General features: G+C 35.0%; 1 protein-coding gene across 4 annotated transcripts in view; it reads right to left on the bottom strand.

Annotated features, from left to right (window-relative positions):
• Positions 1-24483, bottom strand: part of nr3c2 (nuclear receptor subfamily 3, group C, member 2) — a 153329-nt gene extending 128846 nt beyond the window's left edge. For 2 of the 4 annotated variants that reach the window (XM_006629493.3, XM_015344663.2), the window contains exons 1-2: positions 24078-24483; positions 19734-21548 (exon numbers count right to left, since the gene is read on the bottom strand). In XM_006629493.3, coding sequence (XP_006629556.2) covers positions 19734-21532 — 1799 coding nt within the window. In that variant the 5' untranslated portion in view covers positions 21533-21548; positions 24078-24483. The other 2 variants (XM_015344661.2, XM_015344662.2) reach the window with 2 other exon arrangements.
• Between the last annotated feature and the right edge of the window lie 793 nt (positions 24484-25276).

The following is a 25276-nucleotide window of genomic DNA, read 5'->3' as shown; positions in this document are numbered from 1 at the left end:
AAGAGTAGTTTTTCTTATTTAACTTGCTACATAGACCATACCTTTATCTGGTGTACTTTCTCACTCACGTACATATAAATTAAATGATTAATAATGATTTAAAGCATAGAAAACAATAACAAGCACTGCCATAGAGTTTACAATTGTGAAATGTAAGGAGCACAGTTGTCAGAGAATCTGGATGAAGTTGGCAGGATTTACCAAGAAATAAGACCGTTGGATCTGTGACAAGGCTGAGTCAGAACAGGTCCATGAGATGTTTAATTTACGATCTGAAGAACACATCAGAAAGAAAACTGTTTTCATAGTTTAATGCACAAGAATGCTTTTACAATACTGTCACTTGATGCAAGAGGACTTTCTGATTCTTTGAGGCCTACATTTCTACTTCCCGGGTGTAGTCTATATGCTTGGAATTCTCAATCACGCTAAGAACAACCTCTCCAGGGACATAGGAGGATTTGAATGTCATCTGTGCACTGCACAAATAAAGGGATTGGCAAAATAGAATCCCTTGTACAATAAAGATGAACAAAAACTCTGGTGTCAAGCATTTTTAAATTTATCCGCAGAATCACAAACCAAAAACATTGAAGAAGTCTCTCTCATTGGTTATTCTGGAAGTTATTAAATAGAACCAACTTAAACCCATAAATACATGCTAAACATTTCGCTAGTGGCAAAACAATTGATTGGTAGGTAAGCGATACCTAACATCGTGTATTGTCGACTTGCAAGAGGCAACACACTAATAAAAAAACAATGCAACATGCTATACTATAATTTGGCTGTTTGAGTACTACTTGACATGGACTATAAGTAGCTGCAACAGCAAAGGTCTGTTGAATTATTCCTAATGACTCTGTCATCAGGGAACTAATTATCATACAGCCAGCAATTTTCTCAAAGTGTCGTTAGGAACAGACTCAGTCTTGCTGATAGTGAGGCATAAAAAGATAATAATAGTTAAGGAAAATAGTTGAGAAAAGGATAGAGAAAAAAGATGAAGAAACATCTCATAACTAGGGTTTTAATGCAAGAATACCTGTCATCCCTTCACTCAATACGTGATAATCCAAACGAATTTTAACAGCCAAATCACAATCCATACACCTGCTATAGAAGCAAACACCACCATTTAATGAAAGAATAAGAGGAAACTCACTCAATCTATATACTCAACACTTTCAAAGTTCATCCTGGTGCTAGTTGAATTGGGGTATCTATTTGAAATCCAATTTTAGTACTGTGAATTCAAGAAGCAATAATGCAAACATTAACAAGTATCAGGATTTGTTTTCAAGTCCAAACATACTTTGATTTCCTCCCCCTCTTGTAATGTAAAAGTGGTTATGATACAGTATATCCATTAGACTCCAGTAAAATAAAAAAGTGAACTAAGCACTAAAAAAGTTTCCATACATGAATAAGCATCAATATGAATTTGCATGGCTCATCATCATGCAATATTGGCATTAAATAATTTCAACAAACTAACACAATATAATGCAAAATATAAAAAACGGAACTATAACATTACACAAACCTGTATCCTAAAGCTGAGCTGTGTCTGGCTACTTTACCATTACTATGAAAAAAAAATGGTTATAAAATGCATTCGGTCAAGAGAATTTGTTTTGTACTGTACTGTATCTCACAGGAAACATGCAGAAGCTGTGCACACACTGTCACTTATTATCACTTCAGTAACTCTTGAACTTGTGAAGTTTCACTTAGTTTCTTTCTTCCGTCCTACACCCTTCAAATATCCAGCATGAACACATTACATCATTACTGTACTCTACTGTGAATGCTGGCTCAGCATTTAAGGCAACAAAGCATTTAATTCACTATTAGAAACACCAGTAAATATTGGAACCAGATGTTTATTTCAGATGATAGATTTCTGGCAACCAGTTACAACTTTTTCACGTCAATGTAGACACTTCAAATTGAAGTTTTTCCTATTTTTTATCAGTTTACACTTACAGTATTTCTAGAATCAGATATAATTTATTGTAATACTGGCAATCAGGCAATTTGGAATGGGCAATTCTTTGTTTTCATGTAGCTCTCGGCTACAATTCCCACAACCGCACGCAGCAGATCCCTCTTCCTCATCGGCTGGGCTGATCACCATGATCACCACGATCCCCACGGCCTGCCCAGTCATAGTCGGCTCAAATTTGGGATTAAGAGCTGCAGCGGGATTTAAATGAGCACCTTCCCACTTGCTGTGTATAAAATACCACAGAACATGAAACAATACGACAGGGCTTGTCTTCTCAGCAGTGTTCTAGCAATATCACAGGTATTTTTCTGAAGGCACAGCGCAAGCAAGGACAGACTGATCATTCACACATTCTTGTCATGAGTACCTGTCTCAAAATCAAGAGAAATAATCTTAATTATTATCTTAACCAGAATTCACTACCTTCACCAAATCTGCTTCTTTAATAATGTGCATATACAGTATATATAATGAAAAAACAGTTCTCCCTTTCACTAGTACCCATAGTGCATTTTTTCCCATTAAGTTTAATTCTACAGCAAAATTGTTTGTGTTTTTGAAAGTAACTGGAAACAGATTTTTGTATATTGTTCTTTGCTCTTCACATAATTGGAGCTTTTGTTTTAGAAAAACTTGGACACATCCTGTGCTTCAATAGAAAACTTTCCTTCATTTGGGACTTGAAAGAAATTTGTCATGTAAAAATTGAGGTGGTTTATAGTAAATCAGTGTCCTTCCTTCATTTGGTCAGATAGTTATGTGGTACACCAGGGTCAAGATTACAACATGTTTTTTCATTATGCTTAATATTACACACAATAAACATTTTTTAAAACAACATTTATTTTTAGCTTTCATATACAAATAATGATGGTCATTTCTATAAAGTCTTTGCATTGAAAATGTTTCCATTGTATTATAAACGATTAAAGCTGTCCTACTTATTACAGTATACTGGAAATTGCTTTGGTAAGTGCAGCACAAGATAAGAGCAAAGGAGATGTCAAAAAACTGATTTTTTATTTAGGTTTTTATTGACTCTGGGAATAATTAAATGTTTGTGATTTTATTAGAAAGAATATCCTAACCACTACTTCAATGTTTGTTAAGCTTTTTTGTTGTGTAAAAGAAGAAACATTTTGTTTCAGAAACTGCTGTTTGTTTACACTCAGATAATCATTCTCATTACAGAATTTTGAGTCTTTTCTGATCTCTGTTTGCTTCTTCTGTAATCAAAACCCTGTATGAGAAAAACAAACTTATTGAAGGTACTTTCTCTGTGGGACTCTTGTGTAGTTTTCCAAATCATGTTTGCCAAAGAATGCTTTATGCTTTGGTTGTTGCCTTAATGTTTGCCTCACTGTACATTTTGACTTTCTGAAATCAGTGTGTCATGTGCATGCTTCTAAATTGACAGCAAGACAGCAAGAGTCACAGACTTTTCATTAATGAATGAAAATCAAAGAACTCTCGTAATAATCAAAATATGACAAACATCTGTTACAATACATATTTCAAGATTTACAGTCAAATACGATACCACTATTATTAGTGTCTCTGAGAGGGGAGAACTATCTAAAATATAATGGGTATGAACTAAGCCGATTTCATACAGTAGCTGTCATCATCTAATATACCAGTCAGTAAGAGCTTACAAGTACAATGAACACAGCAACTGTGTCAATTCATGCTAGAACCAGGAAATCTGCTGCTTATAGCCATTAGTTTCAGAAATATCTTAATTTCTCTGAGACGTTTTAAATAGAGTTATAAGATTATAGGCTTTATTTCACACACAACTCTTACTTTAAGGAAACAAACTAAAAGCCCAATTTAAACAAAATATTTTATTTTCATCTACTGTATGTTGCTTTTGCTAAAACACTTAAGTGATCTCATTCCTACCAAAATAGTGCTACCTGCCAGGAAAAACTAATGAGAAGCCCCTGAAGATCAGTTCTGGCAAAAGTTAGTATGAGAAATATTAACACAACAAACCCCTCTTTCCAAAAAACAGGTATTTACTGAAGAGCATCCTTGATAGGTGTTGATAGCAGAGCACACTTTTTCTAACACACTAGCATACCCAGGATGACTATAATTGGTTCAATATTTGATTCACACATCTCAGTTCTTCATACTGTATGTCAGCTGGGAAAATTAAAGGGAGCATAATTTATACTGGGACATGGGAAAAGACAAAGTAAAGAGAGACTCTGTTGCACTTTCAAGCTGTATATCATAACAGCTTTATTTTTCTACTTTCTATAACGATTACTTAATAAGTTCCCTTTACTGCAACTCATAATACGACAAGAATATACAGTAGCATTTTCAGCATGTGCGTGTAGTAAGGGGATTTTGTTTAATTTGTTCACTTATTTGCTTAACCAAAGAGGCTTTAGAGTGAGTTACAATATTGAAAAATAGAGAAAAACTACATTAGGGGTAAATAAAAGGAACAGTCAAGCAGGTAAAATAAAATACATTCATCAAATTGATAAAATGATAGAGAGGTTAGCACTTAAGACTAGACTGAATGGGCAAGTAAGACACCAATGAATTGAAACCTTTAGGAATTTGAAACATTTACTATTATAATATTTTATATTACAATATAAAAGTATGAAGTAGAAACAGATTTCCTTTTCTCATACTACAAATGAAACTAACTCAAAATCTGATTTTATCTGTGCTTTATTTTAACCCCGAGTATGTAAAATAAAGTACTAATATAGTTTTACCTACTGTATATTGACTATTGACTATTTATAAGGTGTCAGCACAGTTGACACCAAATATAAGCAATGTGTTGTCACTGCTGTCAGCACCAAGGGTTGTTCTGAAAGGCTTAAAAAACAAGAAACATTTTTTTAAATCAGTACTATAATGATGTAGCTGACCAAACACATTTTAACAGCAAAATGAAACAGATATCTATTGTAGTTAATTATTGACCTGCACTATGCCTAAATGTCCTTTTTTTAAAAAAAATATATTTACATTTAGATTTCTTACTGCAGAAGTGCTGCCCTTTTCATTTTGTACATTTATCATTACCTTTTTCTTTATTCATGCACAAAATAACCAAGCAAACATTTCTTTAGCTATATGGGCCAGCTTTTTAGCACACAAAACCATGTCCTTGCTTCTCATTAAAAACAAACAAGACAAAGCCAAGGGCCTTACATCAAAGCAATGATTTTTGCCATCCTACTTCAGAGCTTCTAGTTTTGCTGTAGAACTCCCCTCTAGTATTGACTTAGTAGTGAGTTCACATAAGTACAGTCCCTTCCCAATATTTCCAGCAAGCAATCATTGCAATTTTATTATTTTGCCCAGCAGACAGTCAGAAAAGTAAATAAACCAGCGAGGGGACTGACTGCTGTGTTTCTGCCAGTGTCAGTGTAAGGGTAAAATCTGTAGTTAGGATGCATACTGAACATTTTGCTTTTGTTTGTTGTTTTCATTTAATTAAATATGTGTTTGGACACGTCACATGCTTGTTAACAATGCACAGCACTCCTAAGTACACAAGAAGGAAGGATTATCAAGATATGAAAAAATAAGTATATTTTCTTGGGATAACCTAATGGTGGTCAGAGAAGAAAAAAATAATGGTCGTTCTTAATGGCTATTAATAAACTCTGTTTTAATCTCTTTGTTCTGATTTCATACAGTGGATAGATAATACAAATGTGTTTTGTTAGGACCCCAACCTACTAAACGGTTTATTGATCTTAAAGTGGTGGTAAACTGTGTGTTATCTGCTTCCTTAACTTTTTATATTTTTATGTTTAGATGTTTATTTTAGATTGTTTCTACATTATACCTAAATTGTTTCTACCTCGATGTTTGTTTTGTTCGTTCAAGTTATTCTAGTGAAACCAGTTGTTCTTAGAACTTATTTACAGGAGAAGCTGTTTATCATATTACTTTCTTTTGTCCATTGTGGCATTGGGATATGTTTTCCATTGTCATATCCTCAAGCTTTGTTGTACAATGTCTTTTCAAGGTATCCATGGAAGAATAATTAGTTACCATGGCATATCACCTTCTAAATAAAAACATCTGAAAAGGCAATACATTCCTTACAACAAAAGTAGAGGGTCATAAAGACTTCAAGTTTTTAATCCTTCTTTTAGAAGTTTATGATAGTTAGGATGAGGTTTTTCTTTCTAGTGTTCTTTAGGAAAGAAAAGCATACTTCTCTTTTTCCCCCCAGAAATGTATGGCTTTCATCACAGTTTTTATCCATACATCCCTTTCCAACATTAGTATAACAAACTAAGTAAGGATTACATCTACCAATAATACATATGATGTAAAGCAAATGCATAATTGATAAAAATGGATATTGATGGAAACATATTGATTCTTAACTGTTCATTGTGTTAATCTGGTTGTCCAACCAATTTCTAGGCTACAAAAAAGTAAATAGTCCAGCATAAAGAGTCTCTAAAAGACCCTTTAGAGCTTAATGAAAAGCACTCTTTGCTGTAAAATGTCAATAGTCCTCTACAGTGCTCATCAGTAACATTTTCTAAATTGAGTATATCAAGATTTTGGCAGAGGTCATGCAAGTAATTTAGAACGTGAAAGTAGGTCATTGATAATAAATTACAAAATTATTATTTTAATAGTTCAGTTGTCTCAGTACAAAAATAGATAATAAAATACTAATTTCTGCTAGATGAAATCCAGTAATAATAAAAGACTGATTTGCTTGCACACAATTTACAAGGGGCAGATGCTCTAACTGTCCTAGGCACAAAACAGTCACAATGAGAACAAACAAAGTGGTGTGAGCTGTGACACTTTTGACAGATGACCAATAAAAGTACAGGGAAGTAAAAGACTAATTGAGATTGAGACCAAAGAATCAGGGTGCTCTGCACTATGGTTTGAACCAATATACATATGGAATTGGGAACTCCCATGCAGAGAACAGTAAAAGTTGGGAAGAGAATTGCAAATAAACAACCATAAACACTAAAAGCAGCATTTACTACAACAGCACCGACCTACAGCAGTGAGAATTACATGATTCGTTTCAGAACACATTAAAAGAAGCTGTCACCAAGGCACAATCACCCACTCTTTAAAAAAAAGGACTTCAAACAACATATCCATCAGGAAGAAAGACACATTGTCTCTAGCACTCTAAAGAGACTCCAAGGCCTAGCAGAATTTTTTTTTATATTCAAATTCCCATCTTTAATATAACTGAGGGAAAAAAAACCAAGATATACGCTCAGCAGCCCACCTGCATTTAGACGACTGCTGACACAATTAGAATCTGTCCCTTAAGTCTGTTACCAAGAATTTGAGCCAAGATTTCTAAGGCTGTTCTATACCTTTTAAGGTCTGTTTGTTCTTACTGTTAACATGCATAATCTTACTTTATGATTTGTAGAATGAAAACCCAGACAGCAAGCTCACATAAAATCAGAATATAATCAATGTTTGCAGTGACACTAATTTAAGGTCCAGACAGAACTTAAAAAGTAAAATATTTAAGAACATAAAGAAAGGTTACAGATGAGAGGACACCATTCACCCATGTAGTAGTTTGTTGCTTATTGATTCAAGGATCACATCTAGCTGTTTCTTGCAGACAATCAAGGTATCAGCTTCAAACTCATGGCTGGCTAGCCTGTTCCATACTCGGTTTTAAATGCACTTTATACACAGTTTCTCATGTCCTTTGGTTTGTTTTTTGCTATTTCTGATTAAGTCCACTGCATTTATACAGTATTACCATTGTCACTTGTATTTTGTTTTCTTGTATCAAGTTCCCTCGTCGCCTTCTCTGTTCTTTGTACACAATATTTCTAATGTAGAAATGACATTACAATGAGTGTAGTTCATTGTAATGTTTTAATATGCTCTGATTTTGAATGTGCATTTTTGACTATATTACCTAACATTTTGCTTTCCTTCTTTATTGCTTCTGTATTTTGTCTGGAAGGTGTAAACAATGTTTCATCATAAATACTCAAGTCTTATTCATAAGTAGATTCTTCTAGCTCAGTGTTTTTAAGTTGGTATTTATAGCTTATGTTTTTACTGCCTGCATGCAAAACCCTATATATGTCATCTACATTAAACATAATCTGCCAGGAATTTCCTTTGTTTACATTTTATCTAAAACTTTTCTAAAAGAATTTAATTTCCTACTATTACATTGATAGCTAATAGTCCTAATCAGGTATAATATGCAAACTTGACTAGTTTACTATACTGTATATACCAGAATCTACAGTATTTACTGATATAAACTAGAAAGAGCAAGAGTCCTATTTCTCTGTAGTACTCTAATGTGAACATTCACCCTACATGTACAGTATATCTGTATTTTTAAGCAATCTAAATGTCTGTAATGAGAGGATTAATCCTTTATGGGAACTTTAGCAAAGGCCTTTTGAAAATCAAAATAAACCACATCAAATGCTCTGTATGTGTCCATTAAAGTTGTTGCTTGTTCAAACAGCACTATCAAGTTTTAAATCCACATTGACTATTCCCTAGGAGGTTACTTCCACAAATGTGATCCTCTACCTTAGTTCTAATAATTTTTCCCATAACTTTACATTAATAGAAGTCAGAATAGAAGTTTCAATTTTGTCGCACTCCATATGGTACTTGCGTCTAGAGTGACTGCTGTAAGAGTTGCAATGGCCATAACATTTCTAAACAATCAGTCAAATTTTACCTTCACAGAATACCTGTGTTGTTACAAATAAGGTTACAGAACATCTTAGCAATAACCCATCCATCCATTTTCTAACCACTTAGTCCAATTCAGGGTCACAAGGGATCTGGTGCCTAACCCACAAAGCAATGGGTGCAAGATAGGATACACTTTGAATGAGACGTCAGTCCATCACAGGGCACTTAACAACTGTATCTGTAAATTTGTTACAATAAAAATATGGTTGTTTTTTTAAATCAGTAATTGTATAAATGAATGTGTATATGTACAGTACATATACTTATATAGTATATATATATTACAGCAAGCATGCAAAAACTTAGTCAAGGCTGCTACATACAGTAACTCCAATACTTTGCTGTACCTAGTAGTGGTTGGTACTCTGAACATCTAACGCACAATTAAGTCCCTGGAAGTAATCTTGTGATAGACTAGCATCCAATCTAGGTGTAGTCAAATATTCTCAGTCTCTAAGCATTTAAATAGATTTTATTTCCACAATTTATTTTAAGTTTATTATAGTGGATTTTTCCATCCATATTTTACAATCCCAAAGTGAAGGCCAACAGTACTCAAAATTACCTTTGGGTCAAACAGAGTCTGTACACATTAGTATATGGAACTGGATCAAAAGGGGAAAAAGAGAGATAAAGGAAGACAGAATTGCACCATACTTTAAATAAATGAATAGGTTAATTAAGTTGTATTATAATGGTTAGTTTTATTTATTAAAATCCCATATTATTTTACGAAAGGCTTAACACTCCATTTTGATCAGATATGATCTACTGTATCACTACAAATTGAAGAGGATTACAAAGCTAAATGTCCACCCTAGTGGGCTACTACAAGGCTACTACATTGGCTAACACCCTAGTTGTGTTAAGAAACACAACTTCTGTCCTTAGATTTTGGAGTTCTCAGGTAATAGAAGAGGACATATTTGAGCCAGAAATGATCACAGGGACAAACTGTGCGTTTTTAAATATGTCCTTTTTCACAGATACGTATCACTGGTATTTCTTTCACAGAAAACATAGATGTTCAGGTGGGAGATGCCTGGGATGTCAGACCACTTGACAGACTATGACTCAACTGTAAATGACATACACAAGTAGCAAAGCACTTCCTCTGAATTTCTCTCTTTCACATAGGGCTGGCAACCTGTTTCCTCTAAGCAAAACCTCTGGAAAATCATTTTGTCATCATCATTTGCTTTGAGGATAAAGTCAAGGTCAAAAAGAATTTACTCCCAATTTAGTATGCTTAATCCAGATTCCTACATTGTTTTGGCAGGGGACAGCCACTTTTAATTAAAAACATTGCCCAATTTACATTTGAAATACTTGTAGAAACATGGTAGACAAAAATTCCACTCACTCTGTTATTTGTGCTTTTTGAGGACAAAAGCTTTTATCTTTATGTTAATGTAAGATGATGTATTGAAGGGTTTGAGAATAAACATTAAAGAAATAAAACAGTGTATCAACATTTCACTGACCCGACAGAAGAGTCCTGATTGGAGATCCCTGGACCTGACTTTCAGCCATATTAACTTGGGCTTTCATTATTTCTTCAGCACTAGGATGACTAAAATTGAGTCAACAACCTTTTTGTCATATGAATGTGATTTCATTTTACATGCAGTATAGTTTTGTGCTATTTGAGTGACTGGGTCCCTGTCTGCAACAAGTGTGGTGTTAACTGGAAATTGGCTTTTAGATTACCTATTAGCCAGGCAGAACAGAAATTAGCTTTCATAAAAAAATAACACATTCGCCTAGGTTTACTACAATTCATTATTTATGAAATGTTGTGAAAATCTGTACATGCACTGAAGCTGAGATGAGGCAGCTGCTGAAATCGGGGAGCTACTTTACCACGTTGATTTACGTACAAAACATATTTGTATGTCTAAAATACAAACAACTTAGAAAGAGTAGGTAAAAATACAGGTAGAAAGATAAATGAGTCAAGTTTAAAGACAGATGAGACAGATATTAGAGAGTTATGAATCTTATATTTATACACACCTCACACCCTAGTTAAAGATAGTTATTTAACAATCAAGGATGAGGGTCCCAAGATAAATTTCTGAATGCACAATATTGCCATCTACTGATTTTTAAGACTGCTTTCATCTCCTGACGTTTCCAATCCAAAGTGTTTCCATATGGATGTTGACACTGTAATAGGCATGATCTTGTTGGACCAGGGAAAGGCATCCAATGTGGCTCTGGAGGCCGTACTGAGAGGAGTGATGTTTGACAGCGGCAATGTGGAATTAAAGAACAATTATGTAGCACACAAGTAATTTACAATGACACAATATGTTCTGAATTGAGGTTTGGTATTGTTTCAGTTTGATTTTTTTTATGTACTAGAATTCCCCTTCTCTATTATTTTTACATCTCATAAAAAACATACAGTTTGGAAGCTCAAAGAGAGAAGTCCATTCAGAGCATCTAGCCTAGGGGTAGCAAACTAAATTTGTATGACAGGTCAGATTTGATTTAGAAGTACTTCAAACATGCCATACAAACGAGAAATTATTGAAATGCTAGGCAAAACCTACATACAGATACATGCATAATATTGTTTCCAAGTTGTTTTTTGCACTTTCTGTATTCATTTAACAGTGAGGTGCATCCATTCAAAACGCAAATATCAGTCACTGCTTCTTCACTAGATACCTTCTACGCTATTTTTTGCACTATTAACTGTGATTATTGTACACTGCATGAGTCTCCATTCTGTTGAAGAGATATAATTCAAGAACTCAAAAACGTAAATGCTGAGCTATACGCACCCACTGTACGAACGCTCCATTGACAAATTTTTACTACAGCAAAAGGTGTAATATCTGTGTTTTACTGTACCAAATAATTTTAGCTTCATTAAAGCTGTTTCCCTTCATATCTAACATTATTCCTCCTTAGTTTTAATAACATGTCAGCAAAACATGCAAGAGCTTTGAGTGTTGCAAAAGCAAAAACAAAAAGTAAATAAGAAAAGAATGTCCATTGCTGTAAGACCTGAAGTGAATTAAAGTTTTTGTCAAATATACCCATCCCTGTGTAAACCAACAAAGGGATGTATATGCACATCTACTGGTAAACTGCAGGACTAAAATGTGACTTATACTGGTTCTGGGATTAGATATCAGCATCACATGTAAGTGCTGCATAAAGGACTGATAAGACTAGCACTCAGCAGCTGCAATGTGAGGTGAAAAGCAGCTTCTCTCGTTTCGGAATTAGCAAAGCTTTAGTGTTATTACCTGGGGAAACCAAATATACAATCTGCTGGCAACAGCCTCCTGTTGCACACTTCAAACTTATCAGCGTTCCATTCAATTCTATGAAAGAATATTGATTTCTTCACTTCTCTTGAACCACTAGAAATTCTTTTTTTCACTTATTCAATACACAATCACAATGCCCTTATTACTAAATATAATTTTGTAATAGAGATCAAAAAGTCTACCAGGTAGAGTTTCAGTCAGAGCAGTGGCTCAGGCTACTCCATAATTTGGAAGAGGAGTTTAGAGGAAATGTGTATACAGGTTTTTTTCCCACACCCCTGACAAACATCAAACAGGGGCATTGTGATTGGACAGAGGTAAGGAACCTCAGGGAAAGACACAAGCGTAATAAACAAGCCTCAGGGTTGAACTGGGCCCACAGGCCACATGGCTGATACCCCTGATTGTGGTCTTTTGATTGCAGGAACTCATCCAGCTGTTTCTTGAAAGATGTCTGGGTATTGCTTGTACAATACACCTGGGTAGCTTATTCCAGACATTTTTGCTTCTACCTAGATCAAGCAGTGCTGTAAAATCACTGTTTGATATCAAAAGTTAGACCTGACAACAACTGGAGCTAGAAATACTAAAAAGTACTCCTGTCAACTTTGTTTATGACAGCCAGCAAAGAAATGCTAGAAGCACAAATAAGGGAGATACTTAAATTCAGATGGATTTCACAATTATAATGATAATTTTTCAAGAAGCGATTCAGTCTCCTAGACTGAAACTTGTACAAAATGCTCTACTGCTCTCACTTGTTTTCTATCATCAAACACTTATCAGCATGACCTTCTCAGTGATCTGCATACAAAAATTTAAATTGTTTAAATGTTTCTATCTCAATAATGAAGTATAAATCAAGATAACTAACTTTTTCCTTATTATGGATGCAAAAAAACGTATGTTGAATCATTAGATTCAAACACACATCAATAACTGCTGGTCACCTATTAAAGATGTTTGCACAGAACACATTTTGCAAAGCTTCAAAGCCAGATAACTTTCCAAAAAATCTGGGATTTTAAACAAGCAACAGACTTTAGCAGAATAAAAACTATTTAAAATGACTGATTATTGTTTTGCATTTTTAACAGCAATTTAAGCTTCCTTTGAGTGATCGTCAATGAATACCTCTTTGTTAGAAAGAGTGTATTCTTTCATGTGTAAAAAGACCTGCAATCCATTATTTTAGCTTGAATTTGAGAAATGCAGAAAGAAAGTCAAAATACCATAGTCCAATAAGCTCTCTCATACAGTACATTATTATTGAAACTGAAGCAGATTAAAATTCATTGTATTCAAGTTGCTTTCTATCTGCTCAATGAGCTTTTTACAGATAATGAGAGCTACATATTTGCATCTTAAAAAATCCATTAAGGCACATAAGAAAAAAGTGGAACAAGATAATAAATACAGGTATGTGCATCTGATATGGAATAATAGAAAAAAGGTGTTCAATATGTTTTCTTGTTTAAACCTAGTTTCTGTCACTGTGAAACAGGCTGTACCAGTTGAGTTCAAAGTTCATCCTAACTCCCCTGCTTTAGACAAATTAACAAAGGAAGTGGTTTATGTTATGTTACGTACCACTGTAATGGTCTGATGTTATATAAATCTCTCACTTGCTTTCTCCTAAAGAAAGCAGATATTCCACTGGACAAACTATTGAATGACATGGTAATTTCACAAATTATGGAGGTTGTGGAATAATCTGACAGCTCTGAAAAGACTAAGAGGTTCCTGAACAGTACATTTTTTGTTGCCTACAAAATGACAGTGTGCATAAGCAGTGGCATGAACCAAGAACAATGGCCAGAAATGCAGGTGTACCTCTTATAATAATTTCATACCGTAAAAGATACAAGGAAGAAAGTTCAGGAAGACCTACACTAAATTTAAAGCTAGAAAATGACTGTGCAAACCCAGATACATCCAATTGTTTTTGTTTGTACAGTAACATTTCCAAACAATGTACATATAAAAAGATTCTCATTAATACCATATGAATTTCGTAAGCATGAGTAATAATGTTTAAAATCTGGAAGTGAAATGGATTCAAAATGTTTATTGATGTACAGTATATGGTACCCTTAACCACAGAAAGTTTAAGTGGGTCAGACCTTTCTAATTTCTGATTTCATTTTTTTTAGGAAGGGGAATTTTGTCTGACATTCTCCTCAACTATGGACAAAGTCTGCTAAAACAATAATTAGTCCTGACAAAAGGCTTGGTTTTTTTCATAAAAATATTAGAAAATAGAATAAATACAATTGTAAATGATTTGTAAAATACATTCTATGTGAAATATTGTTAAATGTACTGAACAGAGATTGTATCACAGTTTTACATGGTGTGTATATAACATAATACTTTATGCATTGACAAAAAACAATAGCAGTAATTTAGTGTACACAAATGTACACTAAAATGAGACAAATATGTAACAAACCTCAATGAAATGCAAAAGCAATAAAACAATGCTGACATATTTTGTACAAAATATCTTCAAATTCAGTAGGTCTAGAAGGCATGGATATTAATATAGATATGGGGTATGTATTTTTAGGATGGGTGTTGTGTTTTATACGCTTTAGTGAATAAAAAAACAATATTTTAAAAAATACACTAAAACACACTGAAAACTCTTTAAAATGCATAAATAATAAAAAAGGGTAAAAAAGACTTCATAGGTTTAAGATTCAGAAATATCAATTAAACTGTATTAGAAAATCTGAATGGTTGCTAATACAGAGAAAGCACATATGATGTGAAGATTTTTATTTTATTCACCAATATCAACCTGTTGATGAAATGTAACTTCAATCCAGTAAGGAAAGCCCTGCAGTATGGATATTTCATATGGGGATAGAAAGCGCAAATGAGACTGTCCCCTTGAACTGTTTCTGACTGCTAGAGATAACTGCACTTGGCAGCCTCCAAGCTGAGGTGTGAATGAACAATGTTTCTGAAGCTGACGCTTTTAACCTACCACTGTCTCAAGAGAGTATAAAAAAATAACCAAAAGCATGTAAGACTCTTCTGTCTTCTAACACAATTATATTTAACATTCACTTTTTATGTAACATCTCTGAGACCTGTGATGTTTTACCATAATATTCTGTATTGTTCATTTTCCAGATGTTTTAATCTAGTGTATCAAAAACTTGTCTTCACTAAAGAAGGGAAGCAATAGGATTACCAGAGATGCACACTGCCTAAGGTAGGCTTTGTCTACTCACAGGCCTGTATGTAAGTCTCTAGGTCGGTCAATGATGCCCCATTTTGTGAAATGAAAATATTATGCCAACACATTACATTTTTTTAAGTTTACTGTTTTAATCTAAATCTGTAAGCTCAAACTGAAGACTTCTAAGGGTAAGATATGTTACAGTAACTGTTCTCAAAAGCTAAAGAAAAAAAACCAAATATGTTGATTGCATAAGTATTCAGTCCCCTAAATTCAATTTTTGATGGACAACAATTTCAGCTGCAAGTTTTTTGGGGTAAGCCTCTACTATCTTTGCACACTGGTGCAATTACTGCTCATTCTTCTTCACACATTTGCTCAAGCTCTCTCAAATTACTTGGGGATTGCTTATGGACAGCAGTTTTCAAATATTTCCACAGATTCTCAACAGGATTGAATGGCTGTCCCACTCAAAAACATTTCCCTTTTTGTTCTTAAGCCACTCCAATGTAGATTCGGCCATGTGCATTTGATCACTGTCCTACTGAAAAGAGTATTTTTTGTCTCAATTTAAGATCTGAAAAAAGTTTTCCTTTACAATGTGCCTGTACTGTGCTCCATCTATATTCAAATCACTTTTGACAAGCTTCCCAAACCCTGCTGATAGAAAGCATAACTATAACATAATGCAGCACCACCCTGACAGTAGGATGCTACTAGGTTGTTTGAGTGGTGCAGGCAGTATGCTTTATTTGCAATAAACACTTTGAGTTTATACCAACACATTCAAATTTGGTCTTTTCCAACCATAAAACATTCTGCCACATGTTTTCAGGATTGCATAGGTGCTTTGTTACAAACCCCATGTACCTGTAGGACTTGAGATGTTTCTTTCCAATTACAAGCCCCCTTTGTGTAGTAACTTAGGTATTGTTGACCCAGAGACATTTCTCCCATCTCAGCCACTGAATTCTTTAGTTCTGGTCAACATTGACTTTAAAATCAATGTTGACCAGACAGTGGCATCCCTAACCAGATTCCAACTTCTCTGGATGCTCAGTTTGGAGGGACAGCCTGATTTGGGTGCCTTTCACTTCTTCATGATCAACTTCGCCATGCTCAATGGACTTTGAAATATTTTTAGATCCTTCTCCTGATCTGTGCCCTTATACAACATTATTCCTCAACTGTTTTGAAAGCAACTTGGTTTTTATGTTTGAATCTTTGCTTGAAACATTCAGGAACCTAAAATATTTTAGGTTTGCCACACTAACAGTTCCCAGACAGAGTTTTCAATTTTCTCTGATATTATCTATTTACTTCTTTATACTTTTTGTGCTTTGAATTGGAGTGAAGTTGTTTACAGTATAACAAATATTAAATTCTACTTCAAAGTGTCATGACTGCAGGCTTTAAAAGTAACAAACTATGAAAGCTATGTACAGTAAGGGTCTGAATACATTTGCAATGTTCTGTATCTTACTACTTGTACAGTATGTACTGTATGTTGCCTACAGAGATTAACAAAGAGTTTGTATTTGATTAATCACTCTACAACACAAGCTGATTTGCATTTCAACTAAATTGAAAGAAAATATAAGAGTTGCTTCTTTACAATAGTATAAATCAACTGAATTTCTTTGATCTTCAAAGGTTATAGTTCAAACCTCTTTATGGTGTTATGTAAAGTCAGGCTAACACTCTCCTAAGGTACGTTTGCAGTAATCTTTGCAGAATTTAGGTCATGTTCATTCTAGCTTGCTCACAATCCTGGAATAAAACCAAAATATGTTTCTACTTTACAAATCCCATCCAGTAGCACAGTACTGGCTCATATCATGCTCTACAGTTCCAGTTTTAACTGTAATCAGCTGTGGTTGAGTTTTTATTTGAGTAAAGTGCCAGTGCCCAGTCTGAAAATTCAAAGACACTGTACCCCTAATGTGGCAACGACTACACATAATAATGTTAAGCAGCTTCCAGAAACGGGAGGAGTTCCTTTTAACTGAAAGCTAAATGCTGTTTCTTGGCAATAATACAACACAATTTTTATCATGGTGAAATTTCTTTCCAATGGACATCCTACTATAGTTTGCTCATAAAGTCAAAATTAAAGATTTATGAAACACAAAGGTAGTAATAAACAGAACCCTTTTCCCTTGTTCCTGAACTTTTCTTATTTCCATAATAATCAATGAAGCAACTGACATCACTACACTACACTACACAAGATTAGAAAAATATTACTTTATGCAGCATTCAGCATTCAAACTTTAAAAGAATGCAGCATTTCCATGATGAGTTATAACAAAAATAAACTCATATTTTAAAGCTCAGTCATACTCAGATAAACAAATGTTTTCCCAGGTTACATTAACTGCAAGGAAAAATCTACTGTACATAGACCTTCCTGGCTTGGACTTTTTGTGAACTTCATCTGCTTGATTTGTTTCTTGGATCTCAGTACATTCTACTGGAACTTAAAATGCAACCAGGACATCCAAGGCTGGCTTCAAAAAAATAAATGTGTCAAAGTAATAAGTTGCCAGATTGGCTTCACTTAATACGAATAAAAATAAAAACGGAGTTGTCTTTTCTGAAGCTGTTCCAGCAACCCACAGTTAATTTAATCTGTTTGGCAATAAGTAACATGTGACTAATAACGAACAATTAAATGTCTCATGATTAACAGGTCATATAAAAAGGTTTTCTGCTCTGCACAAGGTCTTTTGCCATCCCTTTTGATATTTACTGTATATACTTCTATGTAAACCTAGTTTAATATGTTAGCTGTCTTCTGATAAGAAGTAAACTTTGACTTTCAGTTACAGTAAGCAACATACTATTTACATTATTTATGTTATGTTGTGACTTAGTATTCCCAGTCTTTCACAAGTCTAGTTTCACAATTACACATGACCCAGATATGGCAGATTTTTCTCTCTGCTACACAGTAGCATAGTATCCAGGCCAGAGTATCCATTGTCCAGTGCAAAAAAAGCAATAAAATAAACACCTACAATATAAACATCACCCTACAGTAAGACGGTCAAAGTCCATCACAAAATGAATTTTGAGAAAAAACAAACAAATGTTTTATCAGTAAAGAAGTTACTCACAGGTTAAAGGGTTTTTCTAACACAATTCATGTTATAGAGGCTTACAAAATTAAACAAAGCAATGCACAAGTCTAGAAACCTGACTATAATTACAAAATATTAGCAACATTTTATTTTTAAACAGCTACCAATAAATAATCTTGCAGATTTGTTATATATTTATATTTAAAGCCATTTAAGATTGTGCAATAAGTTAAAATATTTCTAAATCTGTCATACGACTTTGTCACAAAATTGATTATGGAAGTCTGAATGTACCAGATTACTTCGTAAAAGAGAATTATGTTTTATTAGCTTCTTACTTTACCACCATGACTTGCCCCACTTACCATACGCAAGTCAACTATGTTCACTGACAAAAAAATAATTTACAAAATCCTGTAAGTTTTAGTCAGCTCTGATGATAGAGACCAACCTCTGTATGGAGACTGCAAGAAAACCAGATTTGTCTGGTTTTAACTTAGTTGGTTTGAAGGATGACCAACTGCCCTATGGACGAGATAACCAAATCTCTCCTTTGATGAGCCAATGGGTTACAGTACTGGCACTGAGAATGTTAGTGGAGTTTTAGCAAAGACCTCTATTTATACTCCAGGGATCCAGTGAGTGGTGGAAATTGGGGTTTGTCCTTCCCTGAGACTTTCATTGTGAAATCATGATTTGCATAGTCTAAAGTAGAAAAGGTTATAAAGATAGAGTAGGAACGTGTCTAAGCAACATATCATTAACTTCTTTATAGGGTAATGCATATGACCTTCAGATTAATGTTTAGCTCAAACAACTGTTTTCAGCTTGATAAATCCACAGAGTAATCAAGCGGTCAACCATAATTTTAACAGCTTCCAATGGCGCGTTAGAATAGTATGTAATGGTTTCACTACAGTAATTAAGTCTTATTATAGAATTGATTCTTACCACAATTGACCATACTCCCAATACTATTCTTTTATAATGATACAATATTGCACATTTTAATTCTGTATTTGAATGATATTTTAAACAACATTAAAGGATAATAATACATGTGCTATGATGTTTCTTAATTATAAATTGATTCAATGTAATATTCAGTTTGTAAAATAAAAACATACAAACTTGATTAATGAGTAATGTAGTCACTACTTAATACTAATTTACAGAGTAAAGTAACTAGCAATCACAGTACAGTAACTAATATCACTCAGTCAAATCTGACTTCACCTCTGAACTCAAATGAACAGCAAGAAAATTATCTGGCAATGTACAGTAGTTCTTAATAAGAAAAGAACAGTAGATACTGTACCATTTTCTAATAAGGTACAGTAGTTTACCCATGTCGATCATTTGAGGCTCAAGCCCACTTGTTTCTAACCAACTGACAATAGCAGACCACAGTCGTATGTTTTTTGTCTTACCTTGACATGTTTTCTGGAATGCATCTTTGGCCCGGATAGCCTTCACCTCTGGATGACAGAGAGCTTTGTGGCAGGCCAGGTCGTGATTTCCATGTCTCCATTAACGCCGTAACAGGAGAAATAAGATTTAACAGGGGGTTTGACTGGTCTCTCACATCATGCCGTGAAAAAGACATTGTTCCTTGCGCTCCAATCTGGTAATGAAATGAATGTCCACCTGAATTAACACCCACAATAGCCGATGCTGGCATGTTATTATTCTCTTGGAAAAAGCTGCCATCATTAGGCTCTTGCTTAATCCCCTTAGGCAAGACACTGTTAGGAAACGCATCAAGTTCATAATTGCCATTCAGCGAAGGAACAGGTGGTCCCAAAATCCCAGAAAGGCTGTACTCATCTACATTATCCCTTAAGGACAAGTAGGTGGTTTCTGACACAGAGAAATGATTTAAAGGGTGTTGCTGCCCATTATAGTGAAAATTCAGACAAGCTCCATCTTTGTTTGTTTCTCTTTTTATCTGTGTTGCAAAAGGTGAACTGGGAACATCTGGCTTATCAGTTAACAGACACATGTTAGTCAAACCTGGTTGTGGTTCATTTTTTATATATTTCACCCTATTCATCTGATCTAGGCCAACATCATAGATTTCACCCTCTGTTTTTTCAACTTTTGGAAATTCAAAACATTTAAACTCTTGGTCTCTCTCATTTGGACTGTGGATGTCATTCTGAACAAGACCCAGTCCACTAGCAGGACTAGCGATAGGGAATCCTGTAGAGCTGTAAGAAGGACTAGCGACAGTCATATTTTTGATGGCTGCAGGACTAGAAATTGAGGCTCTCATATAGTTATTATTATTGTTACTGCCAGGGCTTGATACAGAAGACCTCATGTTAGCACTACATGAAGCAGGAGATTTCACACTGCACATGCTGTTGGGACTGGAAATCGGGGATCTCATTATGTTTAGGGGACTAGCAAGTGGGGAACCCACAGTGCTTGTGTTGGTTGGACTACAGGCTGCAGAATTTCTGGTATGAATATTAACCAGACTAGATCCACCACAGGTTTGATTAATGGGGCTGCTAACCGACGTACAAGGATTACCAAAGTTTGAAGGGCTGCTGGTTGCAGATGCAAGAACGTTATTAACGGGGCTGGACATTGTGCAGTTTGAGTTTTGTGAATTGCAACAGATAGGCGGGGCCATAGCAGAGGAACTGGCTGGGATGGTAGCAGGACACTCTGCTGAAGACAAATTAGACGATCTGGATACTGCAGAGTAAGAGGATGAGATTAAAGAACCCAGTGATTTCAATTTTGGGCTCAAAGTTGATAAACCCAGATGCTCCTCATTTTTATAAATCTCACTCTGTTGTCCATTATTGGGATACAGTTTCCCAGGGCTGGCCTGACCTCCTTGTACATTCTGCTGGCCAAAGCCATAGTCCGCATCTCTCACTGCATTCATGTACAAGTCCATTGACTCAGCCACAGTCTGGGACAGTTCCTTAGAATCCATCTCCAACTTAACATTTTTGTTTGAAACTGGGAAAATAAACTGCTGATTCTGGTTCAGGCAGGCCCGAGACTGCTCCGGCTCTTTCCCACAACCATCCTTAAAGTTGTCTGTTGTGTCTGGAGCACAGCTACTGTTTAGTATAGTCGTCAATGTGCTGCTGTCAGTTTGAGTGCTATTTTCCAATGCACAGTGGTACTCCATAGCGTGAGGCACTTGAACCCATCTCTTCTCACTGTCTGTTTCTTCACAAAACCTTTGGCATCTTCTGGTCTCCATTGGATCATTGATACACCTAAAGGATTAAAATAATGAATGACTGTTCAATATTTCTATATTTCTTATGCAGTACGTGACTGTGATATTGGCGATAAATTTCTATTTAATTTCATACTAAAACTAAGTCTGCAAACACAATGCTTCCTGAATTTTGTCCAACCCACTGAGGTAACAGTCAAACTGAGTTTGCTGGAATAAAATATAGTATTCAAACCACAGAGATCCAAATGTTATTTTTATATGAACTCAAGATATACAGTATGTTTTCTATTAAGAGTGTTATAAATAAAAGATATTGGTTTCTTACAAATTATATTTTACTTTTTATTAAATAAATTGATGTTATCTGATTTAAAACATAAAGAATGAGTAAAGAATTACAATCATAGTTGTGAGCCAATAAAATTATCAAAATATTTTCGTTACAAAAACAAAAAAGGAATATGGGATACTAGAGTTTTAAGGAACAGGAATTAAGAATATCTAGTACACATAAGCACGTACTGTATTCTTTGAAGAAACCGTTTCAATTTTCCAAACTCTCTAGTGCTTCCTCAGCTAGAACCCTTTAAGTACAGCAACCTGTCCTTCGCCTACAGGGAGTAACTACTGTACGATGCAGACACAACCACGCTTCAAGGAGAAATTGGTTTGAGTACCAGCTGACAGACCCTTGCCTTTGGAAAACAGAGATCTTCGAGAGAAAGAGACGTGCACACTATATTCAAGGACCGATCAATAGACAACTGAAATCTATTAAGTGATATTTTATGATACTTCAAAGAGTACTGCGCGTGTTAAAACACAACTGCATTTAAGTTCCCTGTGGCATTTAACATTTTAAATGTTAATTAACACAGCTATTGCCATCGGCGGAATTTCCGAGCTCACTCTTAGGGGCGGAGGAACGGGGCGGGGTACGACACTGCTCTATAGACTAAGAACTGGTGACGTTTAATACTTTTAAATGCTAAACCTATTTAAAAATAAGTCTCTCTATAGCGTTGTTGGGTAGTTCACACCTACCCACCCATAAAGTGAATTATTCCAATTCTTATCTTAGTACGTTATTTTAAATCACCGTGCATGCTTTATGGTTAAACGTATCCTTTATTGCAAGATACGCAACACGGCTAAATGAAACTCGTTTTTATTATATAAACTCCTCAGCAAAAAGAGCGTTGTCTCTTTAAAATGAATCACATGTTTTTTGTAGCACTCTCTTCGGTACTCCACCTCTTAGCTACAGCCATTGGGTAAAAAGCTTAACTGTGATACGAAAACTTCATCACGCCACCCACGGATTGGTTGTGCTTTGCTGTCATTCTCCTCTTTATGGGCCGTAAAGCCACAACATTGCTGCGACACTACTAAAAAAATACTGATATTCTTAAGGCAACAGTACTGTTCGATTCATTTCTTTAAAAAAAAACATTTAAAATTTCAACAGTGTGCGTGAAAAAATGCATTCGATGCATACTACCGAAGAGCAACAGTGAAGTTATGAAACAAGGGCTAAAGTTACTGAGTTGCTGTCACTTTTGTGGTATCGCATCTCGAACTTCTTATTTACAAGTTTGCGTACATTTTATGTCAACACTTTAAAATACACATCTGGGTTTCGTTACATGATTCCCGAATGTAATATCTGACATTTTATCATGTAAAATATAAACGTGTAAAGGATTATTATACTGTAGTGTTGGGTTTTTTGCCCAAGCCATGCTAAAATTTTAACTTGGTAGATTTGAACGGTAAAGCAAAAGCTATTTACTCCCAAATTAAAATTTTGATGTGCAATTTCTTTGAATTCAAAGTTGTTATAAAGTACTTCACTGGACTGCATTGTTGCTTTTTTGGAAAACCTAATACCAATAATCTAATGATGGGTAAAAATACAACAAAAATTACATCTTCACATTTAAGTGTGATTAATAATGCCTCTCTCGTCTTTAAGTACTCCGGTTTGTGTCCTAAAATACAAAAAAAAGTTAACCAACCTTAAACTGCTTAAAGAGTTAAGATCTGGTGATATCGCAGAACACTTTTTTCTTGTTGTGAATGAAATGAAATTGTTAGAATTTAGTATGTTAAAAGCGCGTGACTGGCACACACTTTCCCCTCTTGCAAAACGGTCATTATCCTACATAAAATATAGATGTCCAAATTAATAAAGGTATCTGAATTTTAACGTCTTTATACGTTTCCTCAGAAAAGACGTTAAAAAATAAAAATTGTATTCTGTTTCGCCTTTTATATAATCCCAAGGCTACTGTCATCAACAATCCTTTTGGAAAAAGATTTGTCTCTACAAATTGTATACAGTACGTGCTAAAAAGGTTCTACCTAAAAGCTGCTGTTCTTTACAATACTAAAATTTGATAACGAACATCCTTTCAATAAAAAAAAATAGTTAAGCTCGTCACTGTGCTCGTTTGAACTTGACTCTGGCGTATTGAAATTAACCTGAAATACAGTAAAGCTACCTACTGTACAAACTGTCTCGCCTCGACCACCCTCAGTCCAGCTCTTTGCTCGTCCTTACCTTAATTACGACATCCAACTTAGTCAGGTGGCTGTGTTGCTGGGCAGCAATAAGCCAGGAAAAAATAAGCAGGTCAGTATTTTTTCTCCTGCCAATATTCCCAGTGTAACGACTGTTATTTACTCTTTCCATGCATCCACTAGTTTCAGTTATGACAGCTTGAATCGCAGAAGTATACAGTTGTATACATCCCAGCATTAGCCGTAATCCAAAACAGCAGAACGGTGATATAACATCAAAACTGAGACCCAGGATTAAAACAGCTTCCCTTGATATTTTTGCATTTTGTCCAATGAACTGAAGATTTCTGATTTTCTTGCTTTCCAGCAGAGAACTGATAAAAACAGCAAGCGAGTCAGACAGACTTGCCAAGCGACGTCATTATGTGCACATGGACCCTCCTACTGCAACGAGTGCAATACAAACTCGGAGGAAATAAACTCGCTGGAAAGGGTACTGCAGACAGGTACGCTACTGCGAGGTTTTGGAACTACAAGCGCGCCGAGCTTCTCTTTAAACAGGTGAGAATCAGTTTACCCAACCCGAATAAGAAAGGAAGAACGAATAAAACACAATATTGCACGGCGAAAGTATCCCCCGGTGGGACGTTCAAATTGGCCATAATTTCACATGAGGGTCACGATGTAATCTTAAAAAAATAAAAATGTTTAATACTCATCCATTGTTACGTTATCAGGTAATGTGGGTTTACAGTTTGTGCGACATATACTACTCTACTATCACATTCAGAAATAATGTATTCCTTTGGTAATGAAACAAAGAACAAAGTGGATCTCAGGAAAAATAGCTGCTTAAATTTAGGGACAGACTGTAGAAAAGTATACCAAACTGATGCACTCATAGCACATTTATCCATCGAGAAATCAACATATTTATAAATGCAAGTTTTGAAAGTTTTTCTTGTAAAATGATGCAAAGGTTGGGTTCACATTAGTTAGACTAGCCTAACATGTAGATTTTCATGTTTCTTACATGGACTGTGCTATGGCAAAACAAAAGATCAACCTTCGTTGTGAGAGTTTGCCACAAGTTGTTGAAGCAAATACCCTGGCCTCTTCCAAAAAATGGCTGGATGGCATATCCAGATAAATGGAGAAAGAATTATTTTTTTAAAATAATTAGCTATCAGAAAACAATTGAGCTACTGTAGGTGGATGGAACACCCTAATCTCTCGTGT

This window comes from Lepisosteus oculatus, chromosome 1, assembly GCF_040954835.1.
Source record: "Lepisosteus oculatus isolate fLepOcu1 chromosome 1, fLepOcu1.hap2, whole genome shotgun sequence".
In the NCBI taxonomy this organism is placed as follows: Eukaryota; Metazoa; Chordata; class Actinopteri; order Semionotiformes; family Lepisosteidae; genus Lepisosteus; species Lepisosteus oculatus.
Note: the sequence above shows the minus strand (reverse complement) of the source record. Positions and strands in the feature narration are given on the sequence as shown.